General features: G+C 35.9%; 2 protein-coding genes across 3 annotated transcripts; one reads left to right on the forward strand and one right to left on the reverse strand.

Annotated features, from left to right (window-relative positions):
• Positions 1-1,423: 1,423 nt before the first annotated feature.
• On the reverse strand, positions 1,424-5,280 carry TLP8 (tubby like protein 8). Its single transcript, XM_088250008.1, is given in 10 exon segments — positions 1,424-1,838; positions 1,963-2,030; positions 2,301-2,393; positions 2,493-2,582; positions 2,757-2,853; positions 2,995-3,050; positions 3,168-3,344; positions 4,197-4,311; positions 4,422-4,804; positions 4,807-5,280. Coding segments are annotated over 10 exon segments (1,296 nt in total). The 5' UTR covers positions 4,948-5,280; the 3' UTR covers positions 1,424-1,762.
• Positions 5,281-15,535: 10,255 nt separating this feature from the next.
• On the forward strand, positions 15,536-19,638 carry LOC110772354 (nuclear protein). Of its 2 annotated transcripts, none has more exons than XM_021976785.2 (5): positions 15,536-15,982; positions 17,450-17,667; positions 17,930-18,058; positions 19,130-19,261; positions 19,364-19,638. In XM_021976785.2, the coding sequence occupies exons 1-5, from the start codon at positions 15,649-15,651 to the stop codon at positions 19,475-19,477; spliced, it is 927 nt and encodes a 308-aa protein (XP_021832477.2). In that variant the 5' UTR covers positions 15,536-15,648; the 3' UTR covers positions 19,478-19,638. The 2 variants fall into 2 exon arrangements, with proteins under 2 accessions (XP_021832477.2, XP_021832478.2); XM_021976786.2 differs by having other exon boundaries at positions 15,784-15,982; positions 17,467-17,667.
• Positions 19,639-21,193: the final 1,555 nt, after the last annotated feature.

Genomic DNA, 21,193 nt, shown 5'->3' on the forward strand with positions numbered 1-21,193 from the left:
AAGCATACTTTATGAGTGTTGCTAAATGAACCCTAAAATTAACTGAGTACACCCTACTACTAAACTATTTATTGAATTACTAATTTACCCTAATATAAAATGACCAAAAAGAATATATTAAATTGTAAAACAAATGTAATTTTAATAAGCACACTCTAATTTTAATAAGAAAAGGCCACGAAATGGCAAAGCCATGAGGGAAACAGGCAGACAAACACTTATCAACCTCCATTGCTTCTTAAGCCTCCTCTTCTCTCCAATAATACCAAACCCGCTTTAAAAACCACCACCATCATCAACCACCCAGGGCCTTCTTGGGTTTAGGGCCCTTTTTTCTTCCTCTTCCTTCACCACTACCACCATTTTTTAGAAACAGAAAGCATCAAATATCCCAATAAAGACTCAAAAGATTCTTGAGCAGTTTAGACTCAGAAAACTCGAACTTCTGCAAACTTTTGCAATTGTACTAGGTTCGAAGTTACAAAAAACATACTTCTTATATGTTATTTGTGTTGTAGCTGCTAAGACAGTAAGAGAAGGTTCAAAGACCAAGTATCTACAAGCTCTTATGTACCAATACATGATACAGCGGTAGGGGAGCCTAATAATAGGAAATAGATTTTATCCGTTGCCAATGCAAAATTTTAGCATAATGAACTCTCACAACCGGTGGAAGCACACAAACATTTGACTTGGCATAGCAAACTAATTTTAAATTACATTTAAAAAAATGTAATTTTAATATATTGAATTGTGATAGATTGTATTAGGGTGTACTAGGGGTATTTTTGGTAGTTAAATAAGGTGTACTTAGTTAATTTTACAATTTAATTTAAATATTAAGGTGTACTTAGATCATAGGGTGTACTCAGTTAATTTTAGGGTTCGTTTAGCAGCACTCTACTTTATTTGCTCAAGAATATCCAGGTAACCATACATCACTAAAATTTGGGACTTTCTTTTTTTGCAAGTATGAATTTATCCTAATGTCCGTTTCTCATGTGCTTATTTGAGGTTGAGGTTGGTTGTTTTTTGTTAGTGCAGGTTTGTTGCTTCTTGACCCCTTCTTCACTAGGGACGTGTGTTCTTACATAGAATTCTATGGTGTGAGGTCTTATCTTAACCATTGGATTAAATTGGTCAGTTTGATCCAACGATTAAAAGATAGGGCCTCATCTAAGGGCTTTTATTTTTGGGTCAGCCTTTTTTAAAAGATAGGGCCTCATCTAAGGGCTTTTGTTTTTGGGCCAGGGTTTTTTTTTTTGTTCTCCCATGGACCGTTTTGCTTATTTTTTTTTATTGCTTAGACCCCTATTTTGGGCTTAGTTGGTCTTTGTGGGAGGCCTTTAGTATTGCTATTGTTTTTCTTTCGGAGTGTTCTAAAAGATGGAACTCTTGAAGTGAGTATGAAGATGCAAGTACCTGAAGCTAGAACCTCCAATGAAAAATTCATTATGTGAATGAAAAAACACAATGGTTTTAGAAATTAAACAGCCAAAAAACAAAACATACATCTGATGTAGAAAATACAGGTACCAAATCTGCAAATCTTAATTTGCCTTTTGTATGCTTTAATGAACCAAACCACCATATATTTTTCTTTTCTCAATCAAACCATTTTTTCGCATCTTTGTTTGTTTGGCTTTCACTTTTGCCCTGCATGGCGTTTAGTGAGATGGGGTGTAAAAGCCAACAAGATGAGAAGGTCGAAAGCTTGTGTTCGGAGGTTGAACTACAAAACGTAGCGGCGCAGAAAATTTCTCTATACTGTGCAACAAAGCTTTGAATCAATAGAAGCCAAACATATGCAAAACGCTTGGTAGCCTGTCAAGGGATATCTGCAATAGAAGAATATGGTAGTCAGAAGCCTAACACATATAAACCCATTCTCTTCATTCGCATTAGGCAAAAGATTTCAAATATGCATACTTCAATATGGATCACCTTGTTTGCTTATTATACCTGTAATCCATCACATACTTTGATTTCCCAACCCTTCCAAGCTGCAGAATTGTCTGCTTTCCGTTCTCCTAACAAGACATAAAAAAGTTAGCATCCTAAACCAAACATGTTGTGAAGTTGAACACTGGTTCAGTCACCCAATTATTGTCATAAAACAAAGCATTCTTCTGAGAGTCTTGATCACGGTGTTTCTACAGACGGATATGCAACATAAACAGACATATTATACAAGCATCCTAAATTAGTACCAGGTTCTGTTTCACAGTGGTTTCTTAGCAAGTAAGTTTACATTTTAGATGAATCTGATTAAAATTTTGAGTCATGATTGCTTGTAGTACCTCTAGAGTCAGCTGGAAATTCTTAACTGAACTTTGGATTCTAAGCCCAGCTCTTCCCCTATCTCTGAAGTCTAACTCATATTGCTTTGAAATCTGAGTGAAAATAAAAATCAATCAATGGACAGAAACACAAAACAAAACATGACAAAAATGTATGCGCTGAGGTAATATTACATCCTTTCGTAGACCTACTTTATTGTAATTGGGAACCCTTGAGCATAGCTGATGGACTTTGTCCAGTTTCTCCTCCCATTCCTTTGGGAGTCCCTTAATGTGTTGTACCTACAAGAGAAGAGTGTGAAGCACTTTAGTTAAGTAGTTTACCCATTAACTGGATTTCGGTATGGAACTTAGTAGTACCAGACAAGATAATATTCAATAGAAAAATCCGCTCCATATATGTGATCAATTCTTAATGTTGGAAACCTTAGATATCTTGGAAACTGCTGTGCTCACCTGCGTAGTATTCTTTAACTGCATGGATTGATGCTTGGCTATATATGCCCTCGAACGTCTGTAACTTCCTGTCCAGCTCGAAATTGTCGGCGTAAACCTGTAAAGGTAAGGAAACATTACAAGTTGAGAGAGGAGAGTGTGAGCGTGTCTATGTGGGTCTGTGAGAGAGAGAGAGAGAGAGAGAGAGAGAGAGAGAGAGAGAGAGAGAGAGAGAGAGAGAGGAGAGGAAAAAGCTTACGATACAACAGCAAGAAGCGACTTAGACTGTCTGCTCAAGGAATTGGGAGGGCTACCCTGCAAGTAAAACCTTTATCATCAACCAATTACTGATAAACCTATTTGTAAAATTCATGGAAACGCATCTGATTGCCACTTTTACAGGTAATGATTCATAAGAGTTCAATTTTTAACCTGATCCCATATATGGTATTTTGAACCCATGAGGTTTGCATTTACAGTCCCAATAAAACTATCATCTGAATGAGATAATATTCCCTTTACATTCTGAGCAATAGTTAATTCAGATTTCCCATTCCTCCGCTTATGGTGTGCAATAGCTAGTTTCCGGTCTTGCCTTCCCTTGCCTTCCTGTAAGTTCATATATACCACATCAAAACAATTGACTCAGGAGTTTAACATGATTTACCTTCTTTTCAATCTTAATAGTTTAGTTCATCACAGAAAACAACTACATCCACACACAAACAGCAATAGATAAGGGCAGGTTAGAGAGGAATAGGATGTTGGGAAGTCTTATCAGAAACTCAAGAATGGATAAAGCCATGAAGTTTATGATAGAATCAAAGTAATAATGTAACATGATTAATATGTCAAAAAAGGTGCAGATACATATTTCGAATGATAAAAAGAAACCCCTAATCCTAATCCACTAGGAAATATCTATGTATTTTTCACTTTATTTATGTAAATTGGTTTTGCAATGTTGGGTTATATTAGAGTCTAATGTAGAAATGTAGCTTCTTTTTTAACAATCTGAGAATTGACTGACAAGCCAACTACAGGACTATCAACAGGACTATCAACAGCAGAAAGTGTTATAGAACACACACCACCATTATGGTCTAGGCAAAACATCGAACATAACATAAGCCCCATCCATCGATTATTACATTATCGTGGGTACTCAATACAAGTATAAAACAATACCAACTTCAGAAAAGTATCTTGTCCAAAGTCCAGTGACAGAAATTAAGATTTCTAATCATTTGAGATTAAAGATATTTGGTGGAGGAAAGAAAAAAAAAAAAATTCTAAAGCAACAGTGCATTATAATAACATTATTGAACAAGCAACATTAGTGAAATTAATGTGCTTATATGCTGATTCAAATTGAACCCAAAAGTTTTTCAAACAGAAGGCAAAATGAGGATTTTTCCAAATGAAGATATGCTTAACAAGTTCAAATTCCAGACATCTTACATTGGTATAAAGAGAATACAGAGTACCCCCATCTAATCCTTCTGGGGATGCTTCCTTCACTATAACACAAGTGCACCTTCCTACATCCATAGGCAGTGGCCTGCACAGCAAAGACCTAAATCCACACCATACCAAATTACACACACATACAATTAGATTGACCAAAAAAAAAAAAAAAGTAAAACGTTTATATTTGACCACAAACAAATTAAGTAGAGAGCTCACTTATTAGGCAGAGCAGACCAAGAAGAGGCAGGGGCAGCCTCAGAATCAGAGTAGTCCCAGATCTTCAAAGAGCTCGAATTCTCAGACCCGTTACTGGGTGGGTCCCAGATTGTGGACCCACCAAAGAGTACCTTCTCAGGCTCATTCATTTGCATACAAAACTGAAGGGAGGACGGCTTCAAGGCCCTGCAGCCCGTGGACAAAGACTTCAAATTCTTCTGCTTCAATGGCATCAAAAAAGAAGACCCATTTTCTTGTGCGACCAAATTCTCTTTGTCATTGTCCAAGGCAGCTTGTTCTTGCTTGTATGGCATTGCATTCTCTTTGTTGTGGTTTAAAATTGACGGGTTTGGCTCCAAATTGTGGTTTTTGGTGTTCAAGCTGACACCTTTTTTTTTGGTGAAAACAAGCTGACACCTTCGCTGTAGCTGCGGTTGTGTTTCTGGTTAGTGAGAGGATTGACATAGAGGGAGTTGTACGAGGATTGCCGTGGAATTAATGTGGTTTTCTTGCATCCACTCATCATAGTTGAGAGAGAGAGAGTGGTAAAGTTTGGGGCTTTAATGGAATGATTGTGAATGCTAGTTGTTGGTTTTGTTTTGTAATAGATTATGAGACTGCTGGAATTTGGTTGGTTTCTTTGAAGCAAATCATCATATAGATGGTTAATACACAGAGAGAGAGAGAGAGAGAGAGAGAGAGAGAGAGAGAGAGAGATTTGAATGATGTTACAGAAGGGAAGTTGAATCTTCAGTGAAGAAGAGATTTGAAAGATGTTGGGAAAACAAAAACTGGTTTTTACTGGATAGTGGTGTCTACTGTTTTATTATTTGTGTGTGTGTGTGTACGGTTTTCAGATGTCAAATTCATACATACAAGTACAACACCCAGCTTTGTTCTTCTACAATATTGGCAATAGTGGTGGCCCAATATGGGGCTTTGGGACCCACTTATGCTGAGGTGGGGCTTTCTCCCTCTCTGGCTTACCGGATTGGATTGAGGTTGTGTTTTGAATTTGAATGAAGCATTGGAAAGTGTGGAGCTTTTGTGTTTGGTTTCTAGAGGAAAGGAAATAGGATGTTTTATTTGTGTGGTGGTTGGTGGTTTAACGGTAACTATTCAAATTTTGTTGACTTTTTGTGTGGGCTGAACTGTTGATGGGAGACTCGATAAAAAAAAAATCTGGGAAGGAACAATGAGCGGGAAACATGTTTGAATACATTTTGTTCTACTAGGAGATTTAAAATCACGGCCAATACCCAAGTAACTTCATCATAATTCTTGTTAGCATACTGCACGCTTTTAGCAACTCAATTGGGTGATATATATATGGGGCGGATGTGTGGCACTTTATTTTTTACACAAGTTTTGACACAAGTTATTGATCATTAAATTAACACATTACGAATGATTGAGATTAAATCTCAAAACTAATTTATTATAATCATGTTAATAATACTTTTATTCAAAAGTTATTATTATTTTATTAGAATAATTAAGACTGGCATAGGTTCCAAAACTTTCTCTCTCGTTCTTCATGTAAATTGCCACATCTCTCTTCCTACATGCCTGCCCTTGGGTACAATCAAATGTACAACCTAAACTCTACAGTAGATGCTATGGCATCTTGGGCGAAGCATGCACGAAGAGGTCAGGGTAGACCGACCCTCATCAGTCCTAACTCATGTGGATGGGCTACCATGCCCTCCAAGAAACTGAAGATGAAACAAGGACCATAAGTCAGCTGTATTTTTTTTTCGCTGCTTTGTTTTGGTTTATGTCTCCTGCTGTTCTGGTTTTGTTTCTTAAAGTGAAAGAAGTTTGTTATAAAAAAAAACTTGAATTAATAATTAAAACTCATAGGAAAATTCCTAATTCTTTAGTTAATTACAGTATGATCATTAAGCCTTGGTAAAACTGCATAATGGGTGGTAAGATGTGAGATAGTTGCTTGAGAATAATCTGCAGGGGTTGGTTCAACTAATCCATTGAACATGTTGTTCACGCTTTCACTTTGAATAATTTGATGAACTTTGAGGCACTGAAGATATGATCTTTATGAGCTTTGGAGGAACTGGGTAATGCTTGTTGGCCGATGAAGGATGGGAATAGATTTTTTTAATTATGGATGGTGGTTGTTGATTGATGTAGTCAATGGTGCCCATGGAGGAAGAGGGATAGAAACACAGCCCACGATGGGCATGAAGAAGAGATATAGAGAGAGAATCATGGGAACTATGCAATTCATAATTAAAATAATAGTATTTTTAGTCCAAAAGTATTATTAAAAAGATAGTAATAAATAGTAGTGATAATTTAATCTCAGCCATTTGTAATGTGTTAATCTAATGGTCAAGAACTTGTGTCAAAACTTGTGTAAAAAATAGAGTGTTATGGATCTGCCCCCTATATATATATAGTCCTCTTCTATTGAGAGATCCCTCAAATAATTTTATTTGTAGAACACCCTCTAGGGTTCCTTACGAATTTTTTAAGTCTACATTCAAAGATCATCCTTGCAAAAAAATTAGACAAATTGGAAACCGTTTTGACATCCAATTGTGTCATACAAATCAATGAACACGGTGCTTCAAGAAAGTACTAAAATTTCTATAACTCAATTGAGTGGTTATATATATATATATATATATATATATATATATATATCTTGTTGGGCTCACTCCGCATTGTATTTCACTAATCCAAACCGTCCATTTTGTAGATAATCATTCAAAAATCATCTCTACAAAAATTCACTTGAATCCGATATCATTTAACCACTCAATTGAGTTATTGAAATTTTAGTACTTTCTTGAAGCACCGTGTTCATTGATTTTGTAGGACACAATTGGATGTCGAAACGGTTTCCGATTTGTCTAATTTTTTGTAAGGATGATCTATGAATGAAAACCTAAAAAATAGATGGTTTGGATCGTTGAAAAAAAAATCGTAGGGGATCCTAAAGGGTGTCCCTCAAATAAAATTATTAATGGAAGGGGACTATATATATATAAACTAATTAGGTGATATATTCATGAAGCAAATATGGATTATTACTATCTCCAAGGGAGATGTGAAATGCAAAATGTTAAATTTGAATTTGATGGCTTATGTGGCAATTTGACACTAAGGAAAAAATTTAACTCTACCCGAAATGCCAAATATCATAATATCATATTATTTTATTATATTTTTAAAAGCAAATGGGATCCATATGATACATAAAGTTTTAAAATAGAGTAAATGATAGTGGGGTCCATGACTCAAAAATACTAAAAGAATATTTGACATCAAACTTTTTGATATGTTATTTTTGATGTCTCTCTTCAAGCCTTCAAACCCATGTGGGATTTTGACTATTTGATTGGAGCAACTTTAACTTTTAAATTTTGTCATTTTATGTCCACGTGGCAATTTGACATATCGGTTGAGGATGCTCCCTAAACCCTTAGGAGTCTCGTAAAACCCTTATGCAAATAAGTTTAGATGTGTAGAGAGAGGGGACGAAATGAGTTTCCATACCATAAAACAAAAAATATAACAATAATTAAACAATCCATACTATGAAAGTCACCATTGAACCCTATCACACGTCTTTGGCATATCTAATTTTGAACGTCATTTTGATATCACCCTTACATTTGAAACCCTTTAGGCCCCGTTTGGTAAGCTGGATTGGACTGGATATTTTCAATTAAAATGGACATGAGTCCTAGTCATTATTTGGTGGACTTAAAGTGTGTCTAGGATTAGATATGGACTTTGGATCCAAGTCCCAAATAATTGGGGCTTAGAAACCCTACCCCAGACGTGGATTTCGAAGCCAGAGAGCACGCCTCCAGCCATCTCTCTTCTTCTCTCTCTTCTCTATCTTCTCTGTTCTCTCTCTTCTTCTTCTTTCTCTCTTCCCCTCTTCTCTTCTCTTTTCTTCTCTTATCTTTTTCTCTCTTTCTTCCCCTCTTCTCTTCTTTTCTCCTCTTCTCTCTTCTCTCAGATCCTCTTTCTCTCCCCCTTTGCCAAATCTTCTTCGTTACCATATATAGACCTCAGATCTTGAATGAAAGGCATATCGTGGAAGAAAAAATTGGTGAAAGGCAGATTCATAACTTCTTCCTCTTTATTTATATATATAATTTTGCAATTTTTTGTTCTTTGAGATATGAAGGGAGGTGGCTGAAAATTCAAGATCTGATGAAGAGTAGGTAAAAACTGGTATTTGGGGAGGAAGTGAAAGTTTGAGTGCTGGCGTCTACTTCTGGGAACTTGTTGCTGCCATCAAACTCCACCTCATGTCTTTCGTCTTCTAGCTTCCACCCTTTATTTTATATTTGTATTTTTTTGTTGGATTGAAAATCTATTTTGTTGTAATTAATTTGGAAATGAGAATATAAAAATAAATAAATGACATACTAATCTCAACTTTGGTGTTGTACTATACCAAACAACTTCTTAAAATCCAGTCATATCCTAACCAGTCCAGTGTAATGTAGAAAGGTTAATCCAGTCCAGTCCAGTCTAGTTTACTAAACAGGGCCTCATATAATGCACATGATCAAAAGCCTTCCTGACATTATCAAGAATGAGTAATACTTCACTTACCACATTTTTATCCCACATTTTCATACTGCCTTATGTGATAGATGAAGTGGACAACCACATCAATTAAAAAGTATCAATAAATCATAAAAGAAAAGAAAATATCAAATTAATTTTAATTGATGTGTTGTCCTCCTCATCTGCCACATAAGGTGGTATGAGAATGTGGTATACAAATGTGGTAAGAGTAACATTATTCTATCAAGAATATAGTATCCTAGTAGTACAAAGGCACTTTGACACTCTGAAATAACATTTGAAACCATTTTGACAAAGTTTTCTCTACCAATTTATGCAAAAGCATACAAAATCTTATTGAGTGAAGCTCATCATTTTTTAATCAGTTTAAAGATATGAATTTTTAATTATTGTTTTGGTGCATAATACATTAGCGAAAGAAAAAAAAACCCATATTTCTTACTAAGCATTAAATAGAATTACCAAACCTGTGGGTAATGGATAGGCTTATGCGTAGATTTTATGTGAGTTTGGGTATGAGTTTGGAGGATCTTCAAAGATCGGATACCAACTTGAAATGAACCCCATAATTTGGAGAATTTTATGTAGTGATATTTTATTTTTACTTTGGTGGGATATAGGTTTTACATCCGAATATTCGAGGACATTGTAGTGAATTTTTAAGTGTGTTGATGTAAAGCATCCTTTTACAACACCATATGTAAAGCGTCTCTTAAACCATGACTTGTTTGTAGGGGTGGGCATCAATCTGGCCAATTTCCAAACGAACAATTTCAACGAAATCTTTCAATTTCTTATTTTTACTATGTTCTACTCTATATATTCTATTCCTCTATCCGTCGGTATGAGGGAAAGGCATGTATATGTGATTTTAACTAGGTTTATATGAACTAAAGATATATCTAATTTGTCCTTGCGAGCTACCACGTTGCACTATCCCATGATGAAGAGAAGAACTGAGAATTAATGGACAAAATCGATGAAACTAGTCGATCCAAACCGTAATCGCCGGTTTGGTTTCGTTTGACCAATAAAAAGTCAAATTGTTTAAAAATCAAACCAAACCGTCTATTTGTATATTTATTTATTTATATTTTATTTTACTTATGTAGTACTCAATTAAATAATAACTATATATGATGTTGAATTTTGATGGACATTTGGAACTTCTATCTGAACGTTGGCTTTCTTTCTGTTGTGGCTTTGTATTCTTGCACTATGGCAACTGTTGCGTAGATACAGCTGCACCAAAATGGATTCAGTTGCATCCTCAACTTGTGATACTCGCAAGTGCACGAACCGTTGGTAGTTTAGCGTATGTAAGTGCGAGGTCGATTCCACAGGGATTGGTGATTGAATGATCTAATTCATTTTTCCTACACAAAACAGAAATGAAAAAGAAAGGAAATAAATAAAACAAGGAAGAAAGAAATAACTAACTCAAGCAGATAAGTTCCCAAGTTCAATTAGATTAATGGATTGATTCTAGCTAAAGTATGATTAAGCCATGGTGTGTGGTCATAACCTTGTGTTCCTAATTCCCTAATTTGATCATTTGTTGTCTAACCTAAAATTAAGCATTAGGAACCCATTAAGCATAGAAGAACATTTTAAACAACCAAGTATGTATCTAATCCCTGTTGTCGAATGTCCATACATACTCTTCCTATTCATAGTTCAATTCGAATTAAAGCATGGTGTCTACTCTTAATTCAAACCAAGATAGCTAACATGCAAGCCTAAATGGTGATCAATCATTCAAACTAGCATATTAACTTATAAGCATAATGAATAAGAACAAAAACCATAATTGAAACTTGGAAACTAATCAAACTTGAAACTAAAGAAAAGAATTTACATAACAATGAAAATTAAGTAGAACTTGGAAAAACTTAAGGAGAATTTCAGCACAAAGATTTCATTACTACAATTGAAAACTAGAAAATGAAACTAAGAGAATTTGAGGAAGAGAAGGGAAGGGAGCTCTAGAGAAGTGTTTGAGAGCTCCCCCCCTTGGGGTGTGTTTACAGGCTTAGAGAACCTCCCTATTTATAGGCCTAAGGAAGTGAAAAATCTGAATTCAATATGGCTAATGCATACAACACTTGTTTTATAAAATCTGAAATGGTTGATGCACTTGTATTAGAAAATTTGAATTGGTTGATGCACTTCACCAATAAATCCCACCAGCAGCCCTAGCTCATCTTCATGTCACCATGACCAAGCTTCCAACCAGCTCAATAGCTCATGCCTAGCTCACCATGACCAAGCTTCCAACCAGAAACAATAGCTCATCTTGAGGTCAGTATGACCAGCAACTTCAAGGGCTTACGAATTGGGCTTTCCTTAAGCAAATTAAGACTTTAAGCACTCAAACTTGAAGTTCAGAATGTCTTCTTTCCAACCATATATCATTTGGGCCAATCCAAGGTCGGAGGAGGAAGTTAAGGCCAAAACAAATTGCTAACTCATTTTGTGCGCTGATAAAATCCATCATGAGCATGGCTCTGTGTTTGCTAAGTAACAGACTCCATATTTATCCAATGTGGCTGAATTTTGGATATGTTATAGTACACACCCATTGGAACAACTTTCATGAAGAATGCTGCCTCATCCGAGCTGTGTAGGTTGCTGAAACAAAGCTTGCAATATGACCTACGGAACTGGACTGGCAGGGGGCTGTAGCCAAAATGAGTTTGTCTTTTAAGCTCTTCATCCATTCATCCAAATTAGGCCTTAACATGCTTGAATTGCATGAATTATGCTCTCTTGCTCTATTTGCCTACAAAACACACAAAGGGAGGCAAATAACTTAGAAATCTAAGAAACTAAGCAAAAGAAGTAAGTAAATAGGGCATGTATATGTATGAAATTATGAGCTTAACAGCAACCTGTACACAAGGTACATAAATATTCTTTTACTCTTTGCCACAACTTTTGTTATTCACTGATTTTGTTTGTTTGTTTTCTTCTTTGATAATACAATTCCTCACTAATATACTCTTATGTTTAGCTCACTTTTTTTCTTTATGTTTTTGTTGCTGTAAAGTTCATTCCCACATAATATCTTTAATTAAGATGCAATTAACCATTAACACATGTGGGTTTTGTGTTTTCCCCCACATTATTTTCGATTCATTTGTTTCTTGATAGTTAATTATTTTCCAGTTTTTCCTATTTTTCCCATGTTTTTGTTGTGGCATTTTACGATTATTGGTTGTATCACTCAAATCCACACATTTTATCTAAAATCTACATGTTTATAGTACAGTATACTACTTATGTACATTATGTTATATTTACCTAGTAATTAGGTACATTATTTTATATTTACCTAGTATTTAGATACATTATGTTATAGAGGAGTTTTATTTGCTACAACTGTTGGTTTTTTCCCTCTCATCATAGAAATTGACTCCTCTAAGGCTGTTATGATGATTAATTCAGGGGAGACTATTTGGACTACTGTCGGCAACATTGTGGATGATGTGAGAGACTTGCTTGTGCAGTTTTCTTTAAAGGAAGTCCAATTTCAACCTAGGGAGTGTAGCAAAGTGGCTCATGCTATTACCCGCTTTGCTCTACACGAACAAGGTCCTTATTATTGGTTAGAAGAAGGTCATGTGTGGCTAATGTTGTATTCTTGATGACCTTATTGTAACCAATGCTTCCAGTTAATGGAATTTTACTTCTTCTCGATAAAAAAAAAGGTATATTATGTTATATTTACCTAGTAATTAGTTATATTATCTTATATCGACCTAATAATTAGGTATATTATATCACATTTACGTAGTAGTTAGGTAAATATTTGTTGGGAAGATATCATCAATAATTCTCCTACTTTCATTGTTTTATATGAACTTCTTTTATGTCATGCGGCAATAGAAGGATTCCAAATTTTAAATCTGAAATCTATTTAGAAGGAAAGAATTGATACATTAATTTGGATTTTCAATTACTGTTCTTTCCTTATTTATCTCAAAGGGTAAAATTGACACGTGAAAAAAAATTAATAAAAGTCAATGGGCCCAAATCTACAACAAAAAAGGTGTGGACTAAACCCAATGACGATTAGGAATTTTGGACTTAGATCGAAGAACCCCCAAATATTAAAAGGTAAATACTATTTATAAAATAAATATAAAAGAAGTAGACAAAACTCTATGATAAAAGTACATAAAAGTATGTCACTTACCTTGGGGATGTAAAAAGGCGTGTATGCTATATTTACACCCTAGCCGCTGAAAACACTTGCAGTGCAAAGGTGTATCATGTTGTAAATGTAGGAAACCACTGTGAGATTGAAAAATAGATGCAAAATTGCATCTGTTTTTATGTCTCCATTAAGTGGTCTCTATGGCTGAAAAGGAAGAGAGAGAAGAGCCAAAAAGGAGGAGAGAGGAAATAAAAAACATATGCAGCCCAAACTCACCGGGGCCCACTAAATTGAAAAGCCAAGCTTCCTTTCCTTTTTTCCATTAGTCCAATTATGAACGGCCCAAATCAATTTCAATATGCCAACAATGTATACATCCCAGTAGTCCAAAGTACACATCCTCGAATCACATTTTATCATTGGAGAAAAAAAATCCAATTTACACTTCCCAAATATGTTAACAAGATGCAAAAGTGGCTTTACATCCCTAATTTTATAACCTTGCAATGGAGATACTCTAAAAGTCATTAAAAATCTGTCAACTCTATGAAAGTCACTCACTTACAAAAAGTCTTTAAACGTTAGAATGGGTCAAATCGACCGGGTCTAACCATGTCGAGCTGGGCTTTAACCCATTGTGCCTCAGGCTACCCACTTCGGCCCGCGGGCAAATGATAGTAAATAAGCTAGGTTTCTAAACTTTTCTTTCATCGCAATTTGGATAGAACGATCAGCCATTGCCAAAAATGAGTGGTTGATCTCTTTCTCCTTCTTAGTCCCACCTGTGAGAGAGAAAACAAACAAACCTACATCAAAATCCTAAAGAAACATCGTGTCCCCGCTCACTTCTATCCTCTCTAAAACTTTCATATTTTGATTTGTTGGGAATTTGATTTTCTAGTATTTTTAATTGAATCCAAATGGGGGATACTTCCATATTTATATTGTAAACTTAAGTAAATAAAGTAATATAAAAATAAATTAAAGTAAAAGACAAGACATTTACTTAAATTGTTAGAATGAAAATAAGGTAATATATGGCAAAAAAAAAAAAAACACAAAGCAAATAGGCGGGCTGGGTCGTGGGTGGGCCGGAGGTTTCAAATCCTAAGCCCAAGGTCTACCCAAGGGGGGTGTAGTCAATTCAACCTTTTAATGACTTTTATAGAGTTTAAAAGTCTAGAGGTATTCAATTTAGATTTTCAAAGAGTTTATAAAAGTCTAGTGGTTTTCAATTGTGACTTTTTAAAAGTAGTTAAAAGTATTTAAAAGTTTGGTGGTATCCAGTTGTGACTTTTAAAAAGTTTGATGGTATCCAAAACGTTAATGACTTTTAAAAAGCTTATTAAATGAATGACTTTTCCATACTTTTAAGGCTAATTGTTAAGAGCAAAAGTCTTGCCAATTTACTAGTAACTTTTATCACATCTATAAAAGTATTTAAGAATTTGTCAATTCTATTAAAGTTACTCACTTAAAAAAAGTCCTTATAACTATGGATTGGATACACCATCCGAACAGGCCGAACCGAGTAGACATAACCATTAAGCCGGGCCGGGCTTTAGCCCATCGAATCTCATGCTACCCATTTCGGTCCGGCGGCCGCCAGCCAAATGATACTAAGGCCATCTCCAACCCATGAGGCTAAACCTAAAATATCCCAAATTTTAGCCCATTTCCTTTCCCAACCCAAGAAAATCAAGGGGCCAAAATTTGGGAAAACCCAAACTTGGGGCCAAATACCAGTTTGCTATTGCTTGAATTGGAATTTTTTCTGATGGAGCCCACGCAGCCTGACGCAGCCTATGTGCAGCTGCAGACTTTGTAGCGCCACATGTCATGCGCTCATGATGTTGCCGTTGGTTCTAACATCCCTTATATATATTCCAATAGTAACCAAAATCAACGATCTATATTAAATCCATGCTACTTTAATGGTAAAAAAAAATCCAACGGCTGCAATTTAAATCCAATGGTCAAGATAATATTTTAAATTAATCTAAATCAAATCCAACCCCAAAACTCACTGAAAACTCTATAAATACCCACCCATTTCTCAAATAATCCACCAAAATTATATTTGTAGAATTTCAATTTTTTTAGGTTAAATTGTTCAAAAAATTAAATTATGAAGTTATTTAAAAAGATTAAACGAAGAAACGTTATCCATTTAAAAAAATTAGACTTAAATCATTCTTAAATAATTTGATAAAGTTGCGGACTTAAAATTTGAGTTTGAAAGGGTTTGAGAAAAAAACGGTTCGAGTCCGGACAAAATCTAAATAGTTACTTTTTGGAGGGGGGAAATTTGGGTTTAGCCCCAAATGGGTTGGAGAAAGCCTAAATAAGCTAGGTTTCTAAAATTGTCTTTCTTGACAATTTGGATAGACCGATAAGCCATTACCGAAAACGAGTGGCTGATCTCTTTCTCCTCCTCACTCCAAAGAAGCATCATGTCCCCGCTGACTACTATCCTCTCTAACACTTTCACCCATGGCCAACAACACACTCACACTCTCTAGCTCCACTCTCTTCCACCTCACTAGAAAACCCATTTCATTCACTTCAACACTCACCCTAAGAATCAAAGCGAGGGCCTCCACAGCCATTGCCATGGCTTCTACCACCAAAACCAAGGTGGTACCTGCAGTGATAGTCGGTGGTGGAAGGGTTGGCAGAGCCTTAGAGGACCTGGGCAATGGTGATGACTTGCTGGTGAAAAGAGGAGACCCTGTGCCTCTTGATTTCAAAGGTCCAATCTTGGTTTGCACTAGGAATGATGATCTTGAGGCTGTTCTTGAGGCCACTCCAAGGCCTAGATGGAGCGGTATTGCCATCTGATTGCATTTATTTATTTATAATCTGATAATGAGGAATGGTAGTTAGCAAGTTTTTACGGAGTAGTTCGGATTGATTGTTGAGAGTTGTTTGAAGTGAAATTTAGGTGGTTTTGTGATTCAATTTTGTATATAGGATTTGGATAATAATCGGGTGTGTTTTAATTTTATCAGAAGGAAAAACAAATCAAACCCGATATTGGGCGGGTGTTCTTCTGTAATGCTAGAGAAAAGTTGATGCTTATGGTCATGTTTTTTTTTGTTGGGAATTTTCTTTGAATTTGGAAGTTGACTTTGGGAGTTTTGACTGAATGCCAATAACCTTGTTTTATTCAATGGGCTGTTAGAATAATTTGGTTAACTTTTGTCGTAATGTTAACTAATGTTTATGCATACCCTTGTGAAATTATTATCCTTGTTCTTGGTGCATGAGTCCTTTTGGCTTTAAACCCTGTCTAAGGTACAGTTCTGAAGTTATCTCGATCATTAGATCAGATAACTTTTATGCTGGAAAACCTACTGCATTTGGGGTGACTTAATAGAAGCATAAAGCATGAAGCATGATGCTAACGGAATACTAAGATTTGTCTTTTCGTGTGCTTAGTTTTTCCGAATGTACTTAATATTTAACCACAATACTGAGCTTAGCATCACCATCCCCTGTTGCCCTAGCTTTTTGCTAGGGTATGATTATCAGATAGGCAGCCTTGGCTCTGAAGCAAACTGGCTCAAGTATTTATAGACATCACATGTGGTGGCATGTCAATGTTGAATTGCACTGTTGGTTAATGGATAGGGTGCTTACATTGTGTTTCCCTTGGAATTCTTAGTATAAACTCATATTCCGAGTGATGTATCTAGAAAATAGACCTTATAACTGTTACTTGTTATATATTAAGCTGGTAATCATGTGGGTCCAAATAAGAAGACTAGATTTTGAAGGCGGCTGTTATGTCTATCATAGTTGTATAGTTTGACTTGTTATTGACAAAAACATATCAAATGTAGTGAAACTGATCATTTGTCCTGTGACTTCTTCCGTCTTTCATGAATTGGTCCATTGTCTTTCAATGATTTGCTGTTGCTAGTTTTCGAAGATTGTAAAATTGATAAAAGGGTCTGGAGTTTGTGACCGAATTTCCCTAGCTTTTGTTTGTAGCACTTCCGTTAACTTAGTTGTTTATAGATTGTAGGCTGATATCAGGTTTACCTACCTATAATGAAATTTTTAACTGTTCACATTACATTGTTGAAATACATGTTCAAGCCTTCATAACTTTCTCTCCTTTCCTTGTTTTCAAGTTTCATTGCTTCCCAAAAAAAAAAAAAAAGAAGTCAGAGTACACGTCTTCCGAGAATGATTTGGTCTGGATTTTTTACTTCCCTTCATTTGCAAGCCCTGTTTTGGATTCTGGCAGAGGTATGGATGTGACCCAATGGACTTGACAATCTAGCAGATTTGGTTTTTTTCCAGAACGGAATGCTGGAACCATGGTTTGAAAGTAAAGGTCTTGGTGATGCGGATCAAGTGCTAGCATATTTTGCTGTCTCCAAGCTTGGAGAACCTCCTGTTGATGGAAAGACTGATACCAATCCTGAAGGACTGACAGCATCATATGGGAAGTGGGCATCTGTAGTAGCTGAAAGATTACAGGCTGGAGGCCTTACTTGCAAGGTAAAAGAATAATATCTTCGTAACATTTTACACTATTTTGTTATCGATCTTTGTGTAGCATTCTTCTTTGGTAAAAGGAAATAATGAACAATTGCGTTTTTTCTTTTTCCTTCTGTGGGGTTTGGAGGGGGAGGGAGTTGTTGGGCATTCTCTTGGTGGCGGGGGTTTGAAGGGTATGGGTTTGTTAAGTTTGTACCTTCAGTTTTGGGATAAACTTAAATAAGTCCGAAGAATTGTATAAATGAACGAAAATATGAAGCAGGTTCTCAACAAGGAAGCATTTCAGAAGCAGATGTTAGAGAAGTTGATCTGGATTTCAGCATTCATGCTTGTTGGAGCTCGTCATCCAGGAACAACTGTAGGTGGTGTAGAGAAAGAATACCGCTCTGAGGTAACCTATCTTTACTTGATAACTTAAGGTGCAAGAAAAGAAAAGAAAATGTGCAGCATGATGATGTGAAATAAGATCTTTGTCCAAACAATTTCTACTTCTTAATTAAATTGCGGATTGGGAGATGCCATGAATAAAGGGATGTTTCCTCTTATTCATGCCTTCTTATTTCCTAAACTTACATTTAAATAGCAGTTGTTACCTTTTTGGCAATCATAATTCTTCTATGTAAGGCATTAGCTAACAAAATGGAACTACATGACTGGATTATGAAGAGAGAGATGAAATTATATCGCACGACTGGAATCTGATGAGATAGTATATAGTGCAATCAATTACTTTTCAGAGTCATTAAATAATTAACAATTTGTTGTGTTTTATTTCACTATTAACTGGTTTGATATAGTTGATGTGCTACAATACCAATTTTAAGGTTGCTTTCTTTTGTGTACTTTTCCTTCATCATCGTGCATGGCTACCTAGTTAACATGACATAGAGGTTTTGTTGCTTTGTCAAGTGATTTTCAACAATAGAAATTGAAACAATAATCTCATTTGCATGTATGTTCTCATTGGTCTTGTGACTTTTTTAACATGCCTCGTGAGGTTTTTAATTTTCCATTAACATGTGTTTGTTACAGAATGCTGATAGTTACTAGTTATGGGCCAGGCCTAGTAGCATTATTGGGAAATTATGTTGGGTTGGTGTCATTATTCCATTTCTTTTTAAGGAGATGAACCAGCTTGGGTGGGCTGGGGCTGGGTGAAAGTAAATTTTGTCAGGGTTTGCGGTGCTATCAGGTTTTTCTTTGATTTATGTCCAGCTAAACCCCTCTACATAATTTCAGTTGGCTGTGAAAACTCTATTCTCAATGAAAACAGCAGACATCTTTTATTTCAATGACAAAGAAATGTTTGACATATAAAATATGGTGACATGAAGCGACTTTTAGGTTAGTACAGAATGTTATCCAGCCGAAGTTCTTGTTGTTGTGCAGGAAACTTTGAGCTCATATTGTTTATGTGCTGAGAAAGGGAACTGATAAAAAAACTTGATCAATATTATTTTAGGTGTCTAGCCTCATCGCAGAGCTTGCCTCTGCAGCAGCAGCAGAGAAAGGGTTGGTATTTGAAGAAGCCATGGAGGATCGATTATGTGCATACTCACGCTCTGTTTCTCACTTTCCAACTGCAGTTAAAGAGGTTAGAGATGCATGGAATTATAAATTTTAAGTTTACTAAGCATATACATGACTTATTGAGTTTAATTTGTTTCTCACTTTGGAGATTGCCTTGTGCTTGCAGTTTAAATGGAGAAATGGTTGGTTTTACTCTCTATCTGAGAAGGCAATTGCGGCAGGAAAGCCTGATCCCTGTCCCCTACATACAGCATGGCTCAAAGAGTTAAAGGTTGTCTAGAAAAACAGACTTCAGCTTATTGATCGTTTGGATCTCCAACGAATATCAACAATTAGCTAATGCAACTAGGGAAGATATCTGTCTGTTTCTGTTCCATTGTTGAGCTACTTGCAGAACTACAAATTGAATTGTTTTAAGATCTGTGTTGTGCATTTTTTAAACTGGTTGCCTCTTACTTCACAAAGAAACATTGCTTGCCTTTTGAAAAACCGCAGATGAGCCACCTTATCTTTGATTATAAGAAGTGTTTTGAATATTGTTAATCGTATATAGGGTAAATTACTTAAATGATCCTCAAATTTATACACGATTTACATTTTGGTCCCTGAATTAAATTATTCGTTCAAATGGCCCATCAACTCTATATTATTCGCTCCATTGATTCTACTGTTACATTTTCTGTGAGCTTTTGTCAAGTCAACGCCAATGGTGGGGTATAGGATGGGTATATGCGTATTTTTAATCCAGAGAGGGTATATGCGTCTTTTTAAACCTCAAAAGGCTTTGATTGTCTTCTCTGATTCGCAAAAAACATCGTCTTCAGTTCGCGAAAAAGGGATGTGAGGTGCAAAGGCAACAGTAGAGATTTTGGGTTAGGGTTCCTATTTAGGGATTTTTGGAAATTTCTAGATTTCGATCATTGTGGATGCTCGTCACTAATGAAGTTCAAGTTCCGTTGGGGTGGAGAGAATCCCGAATACGGTAAAGGATTCTCTGTTTGCATTTTATATTCATCTTGTTTTGCAAATCGATGCTTTTTGTTTGCAAGTGTGTGGTCCAAGGTCAGTTTCTTTATGTTTAAAAGATTCTCTAGCATTATGTTTCCTTTATGCTGGCATTGACTGCAAAGTATAGGTTTTTATGTTTGGCGTGGTCCCCTTGTTGCCTGCTTCACACCAAATTCACTATTGTGCATTGAGTGAAACTGCAAATAAATTATAACCTTAAACCTGTAGCATTAGATAAAGGAGATGTGTCTGCAGCTAACTTTGAGATTTCATGTGTACTTTTTGCAGCTATTTCTGACAGAGTCACTCTTGAACTATACCATGAGGGTATGTTTGAAAATGGGGTTTATAAGGGTGGTAAGGTCTGTTATTTAGATAGGGAAAGAGTTGGGATATACAATAGATGTTTCGAAAATTGAGCGAACTATGGAGATTAGGTATAGAAAGGGTGGACAAAATATTGGAGCTTATTACCTCTGATGCTAAAGTAGTTGAAATAGTTGGATGCATGCCATGTAATAGGGTTCTTGTGTTGTACTATACAAATTTGGAAAATTCAAATGGTAATGGGCTTGGGAGTCAAGCATTTGCTGTGTGACCTAGTTTGGATGGTGCAAAATATAACTATGATGCAGATGTAGAAAATGATGGTAAGGGTGTGACATGGCCTGTATTCAGTGAATAAGAGGATGCAGATGTACATGTACATGTACAAGTTGGAAATGAAAGGGAAAATGAGTCTGCAGCAACTAAAATGGAGAGGTTGGAAATGAAGGGGAAATTGAGGAAAATGATCCAGAATTTGTGGATAGTGATTATGAATTCAATGAACAAGAGGATGAGGTGCTTGTATATGAGAATGTGGTAGTTGGGGGGCCAAGTGGTGAGCCCAATGTAGGTGAGAATGTTGGGCCTACTATTCAGCCCAATGCAGGTGAGAATGTTGAGCCTACTATTAAGCCCAATGCAGATGAGAATGTTGGGCCTA

This window comes from Prunus avium, chromosome 3 (assembly GCF_965620075.1).
Source record: "Prunus avium chromosome 3, drPruAviu1.hap1.1, whole genome shotgun sequence".
In the NCBI taxonomy this organism is placed as follows: domain Eukaryota; kingdom Viridiplantae; phylum Streptophyta; class Magnoliopsida; order Rosales; family Rosaceae; genus Prunus; species Prunus avium.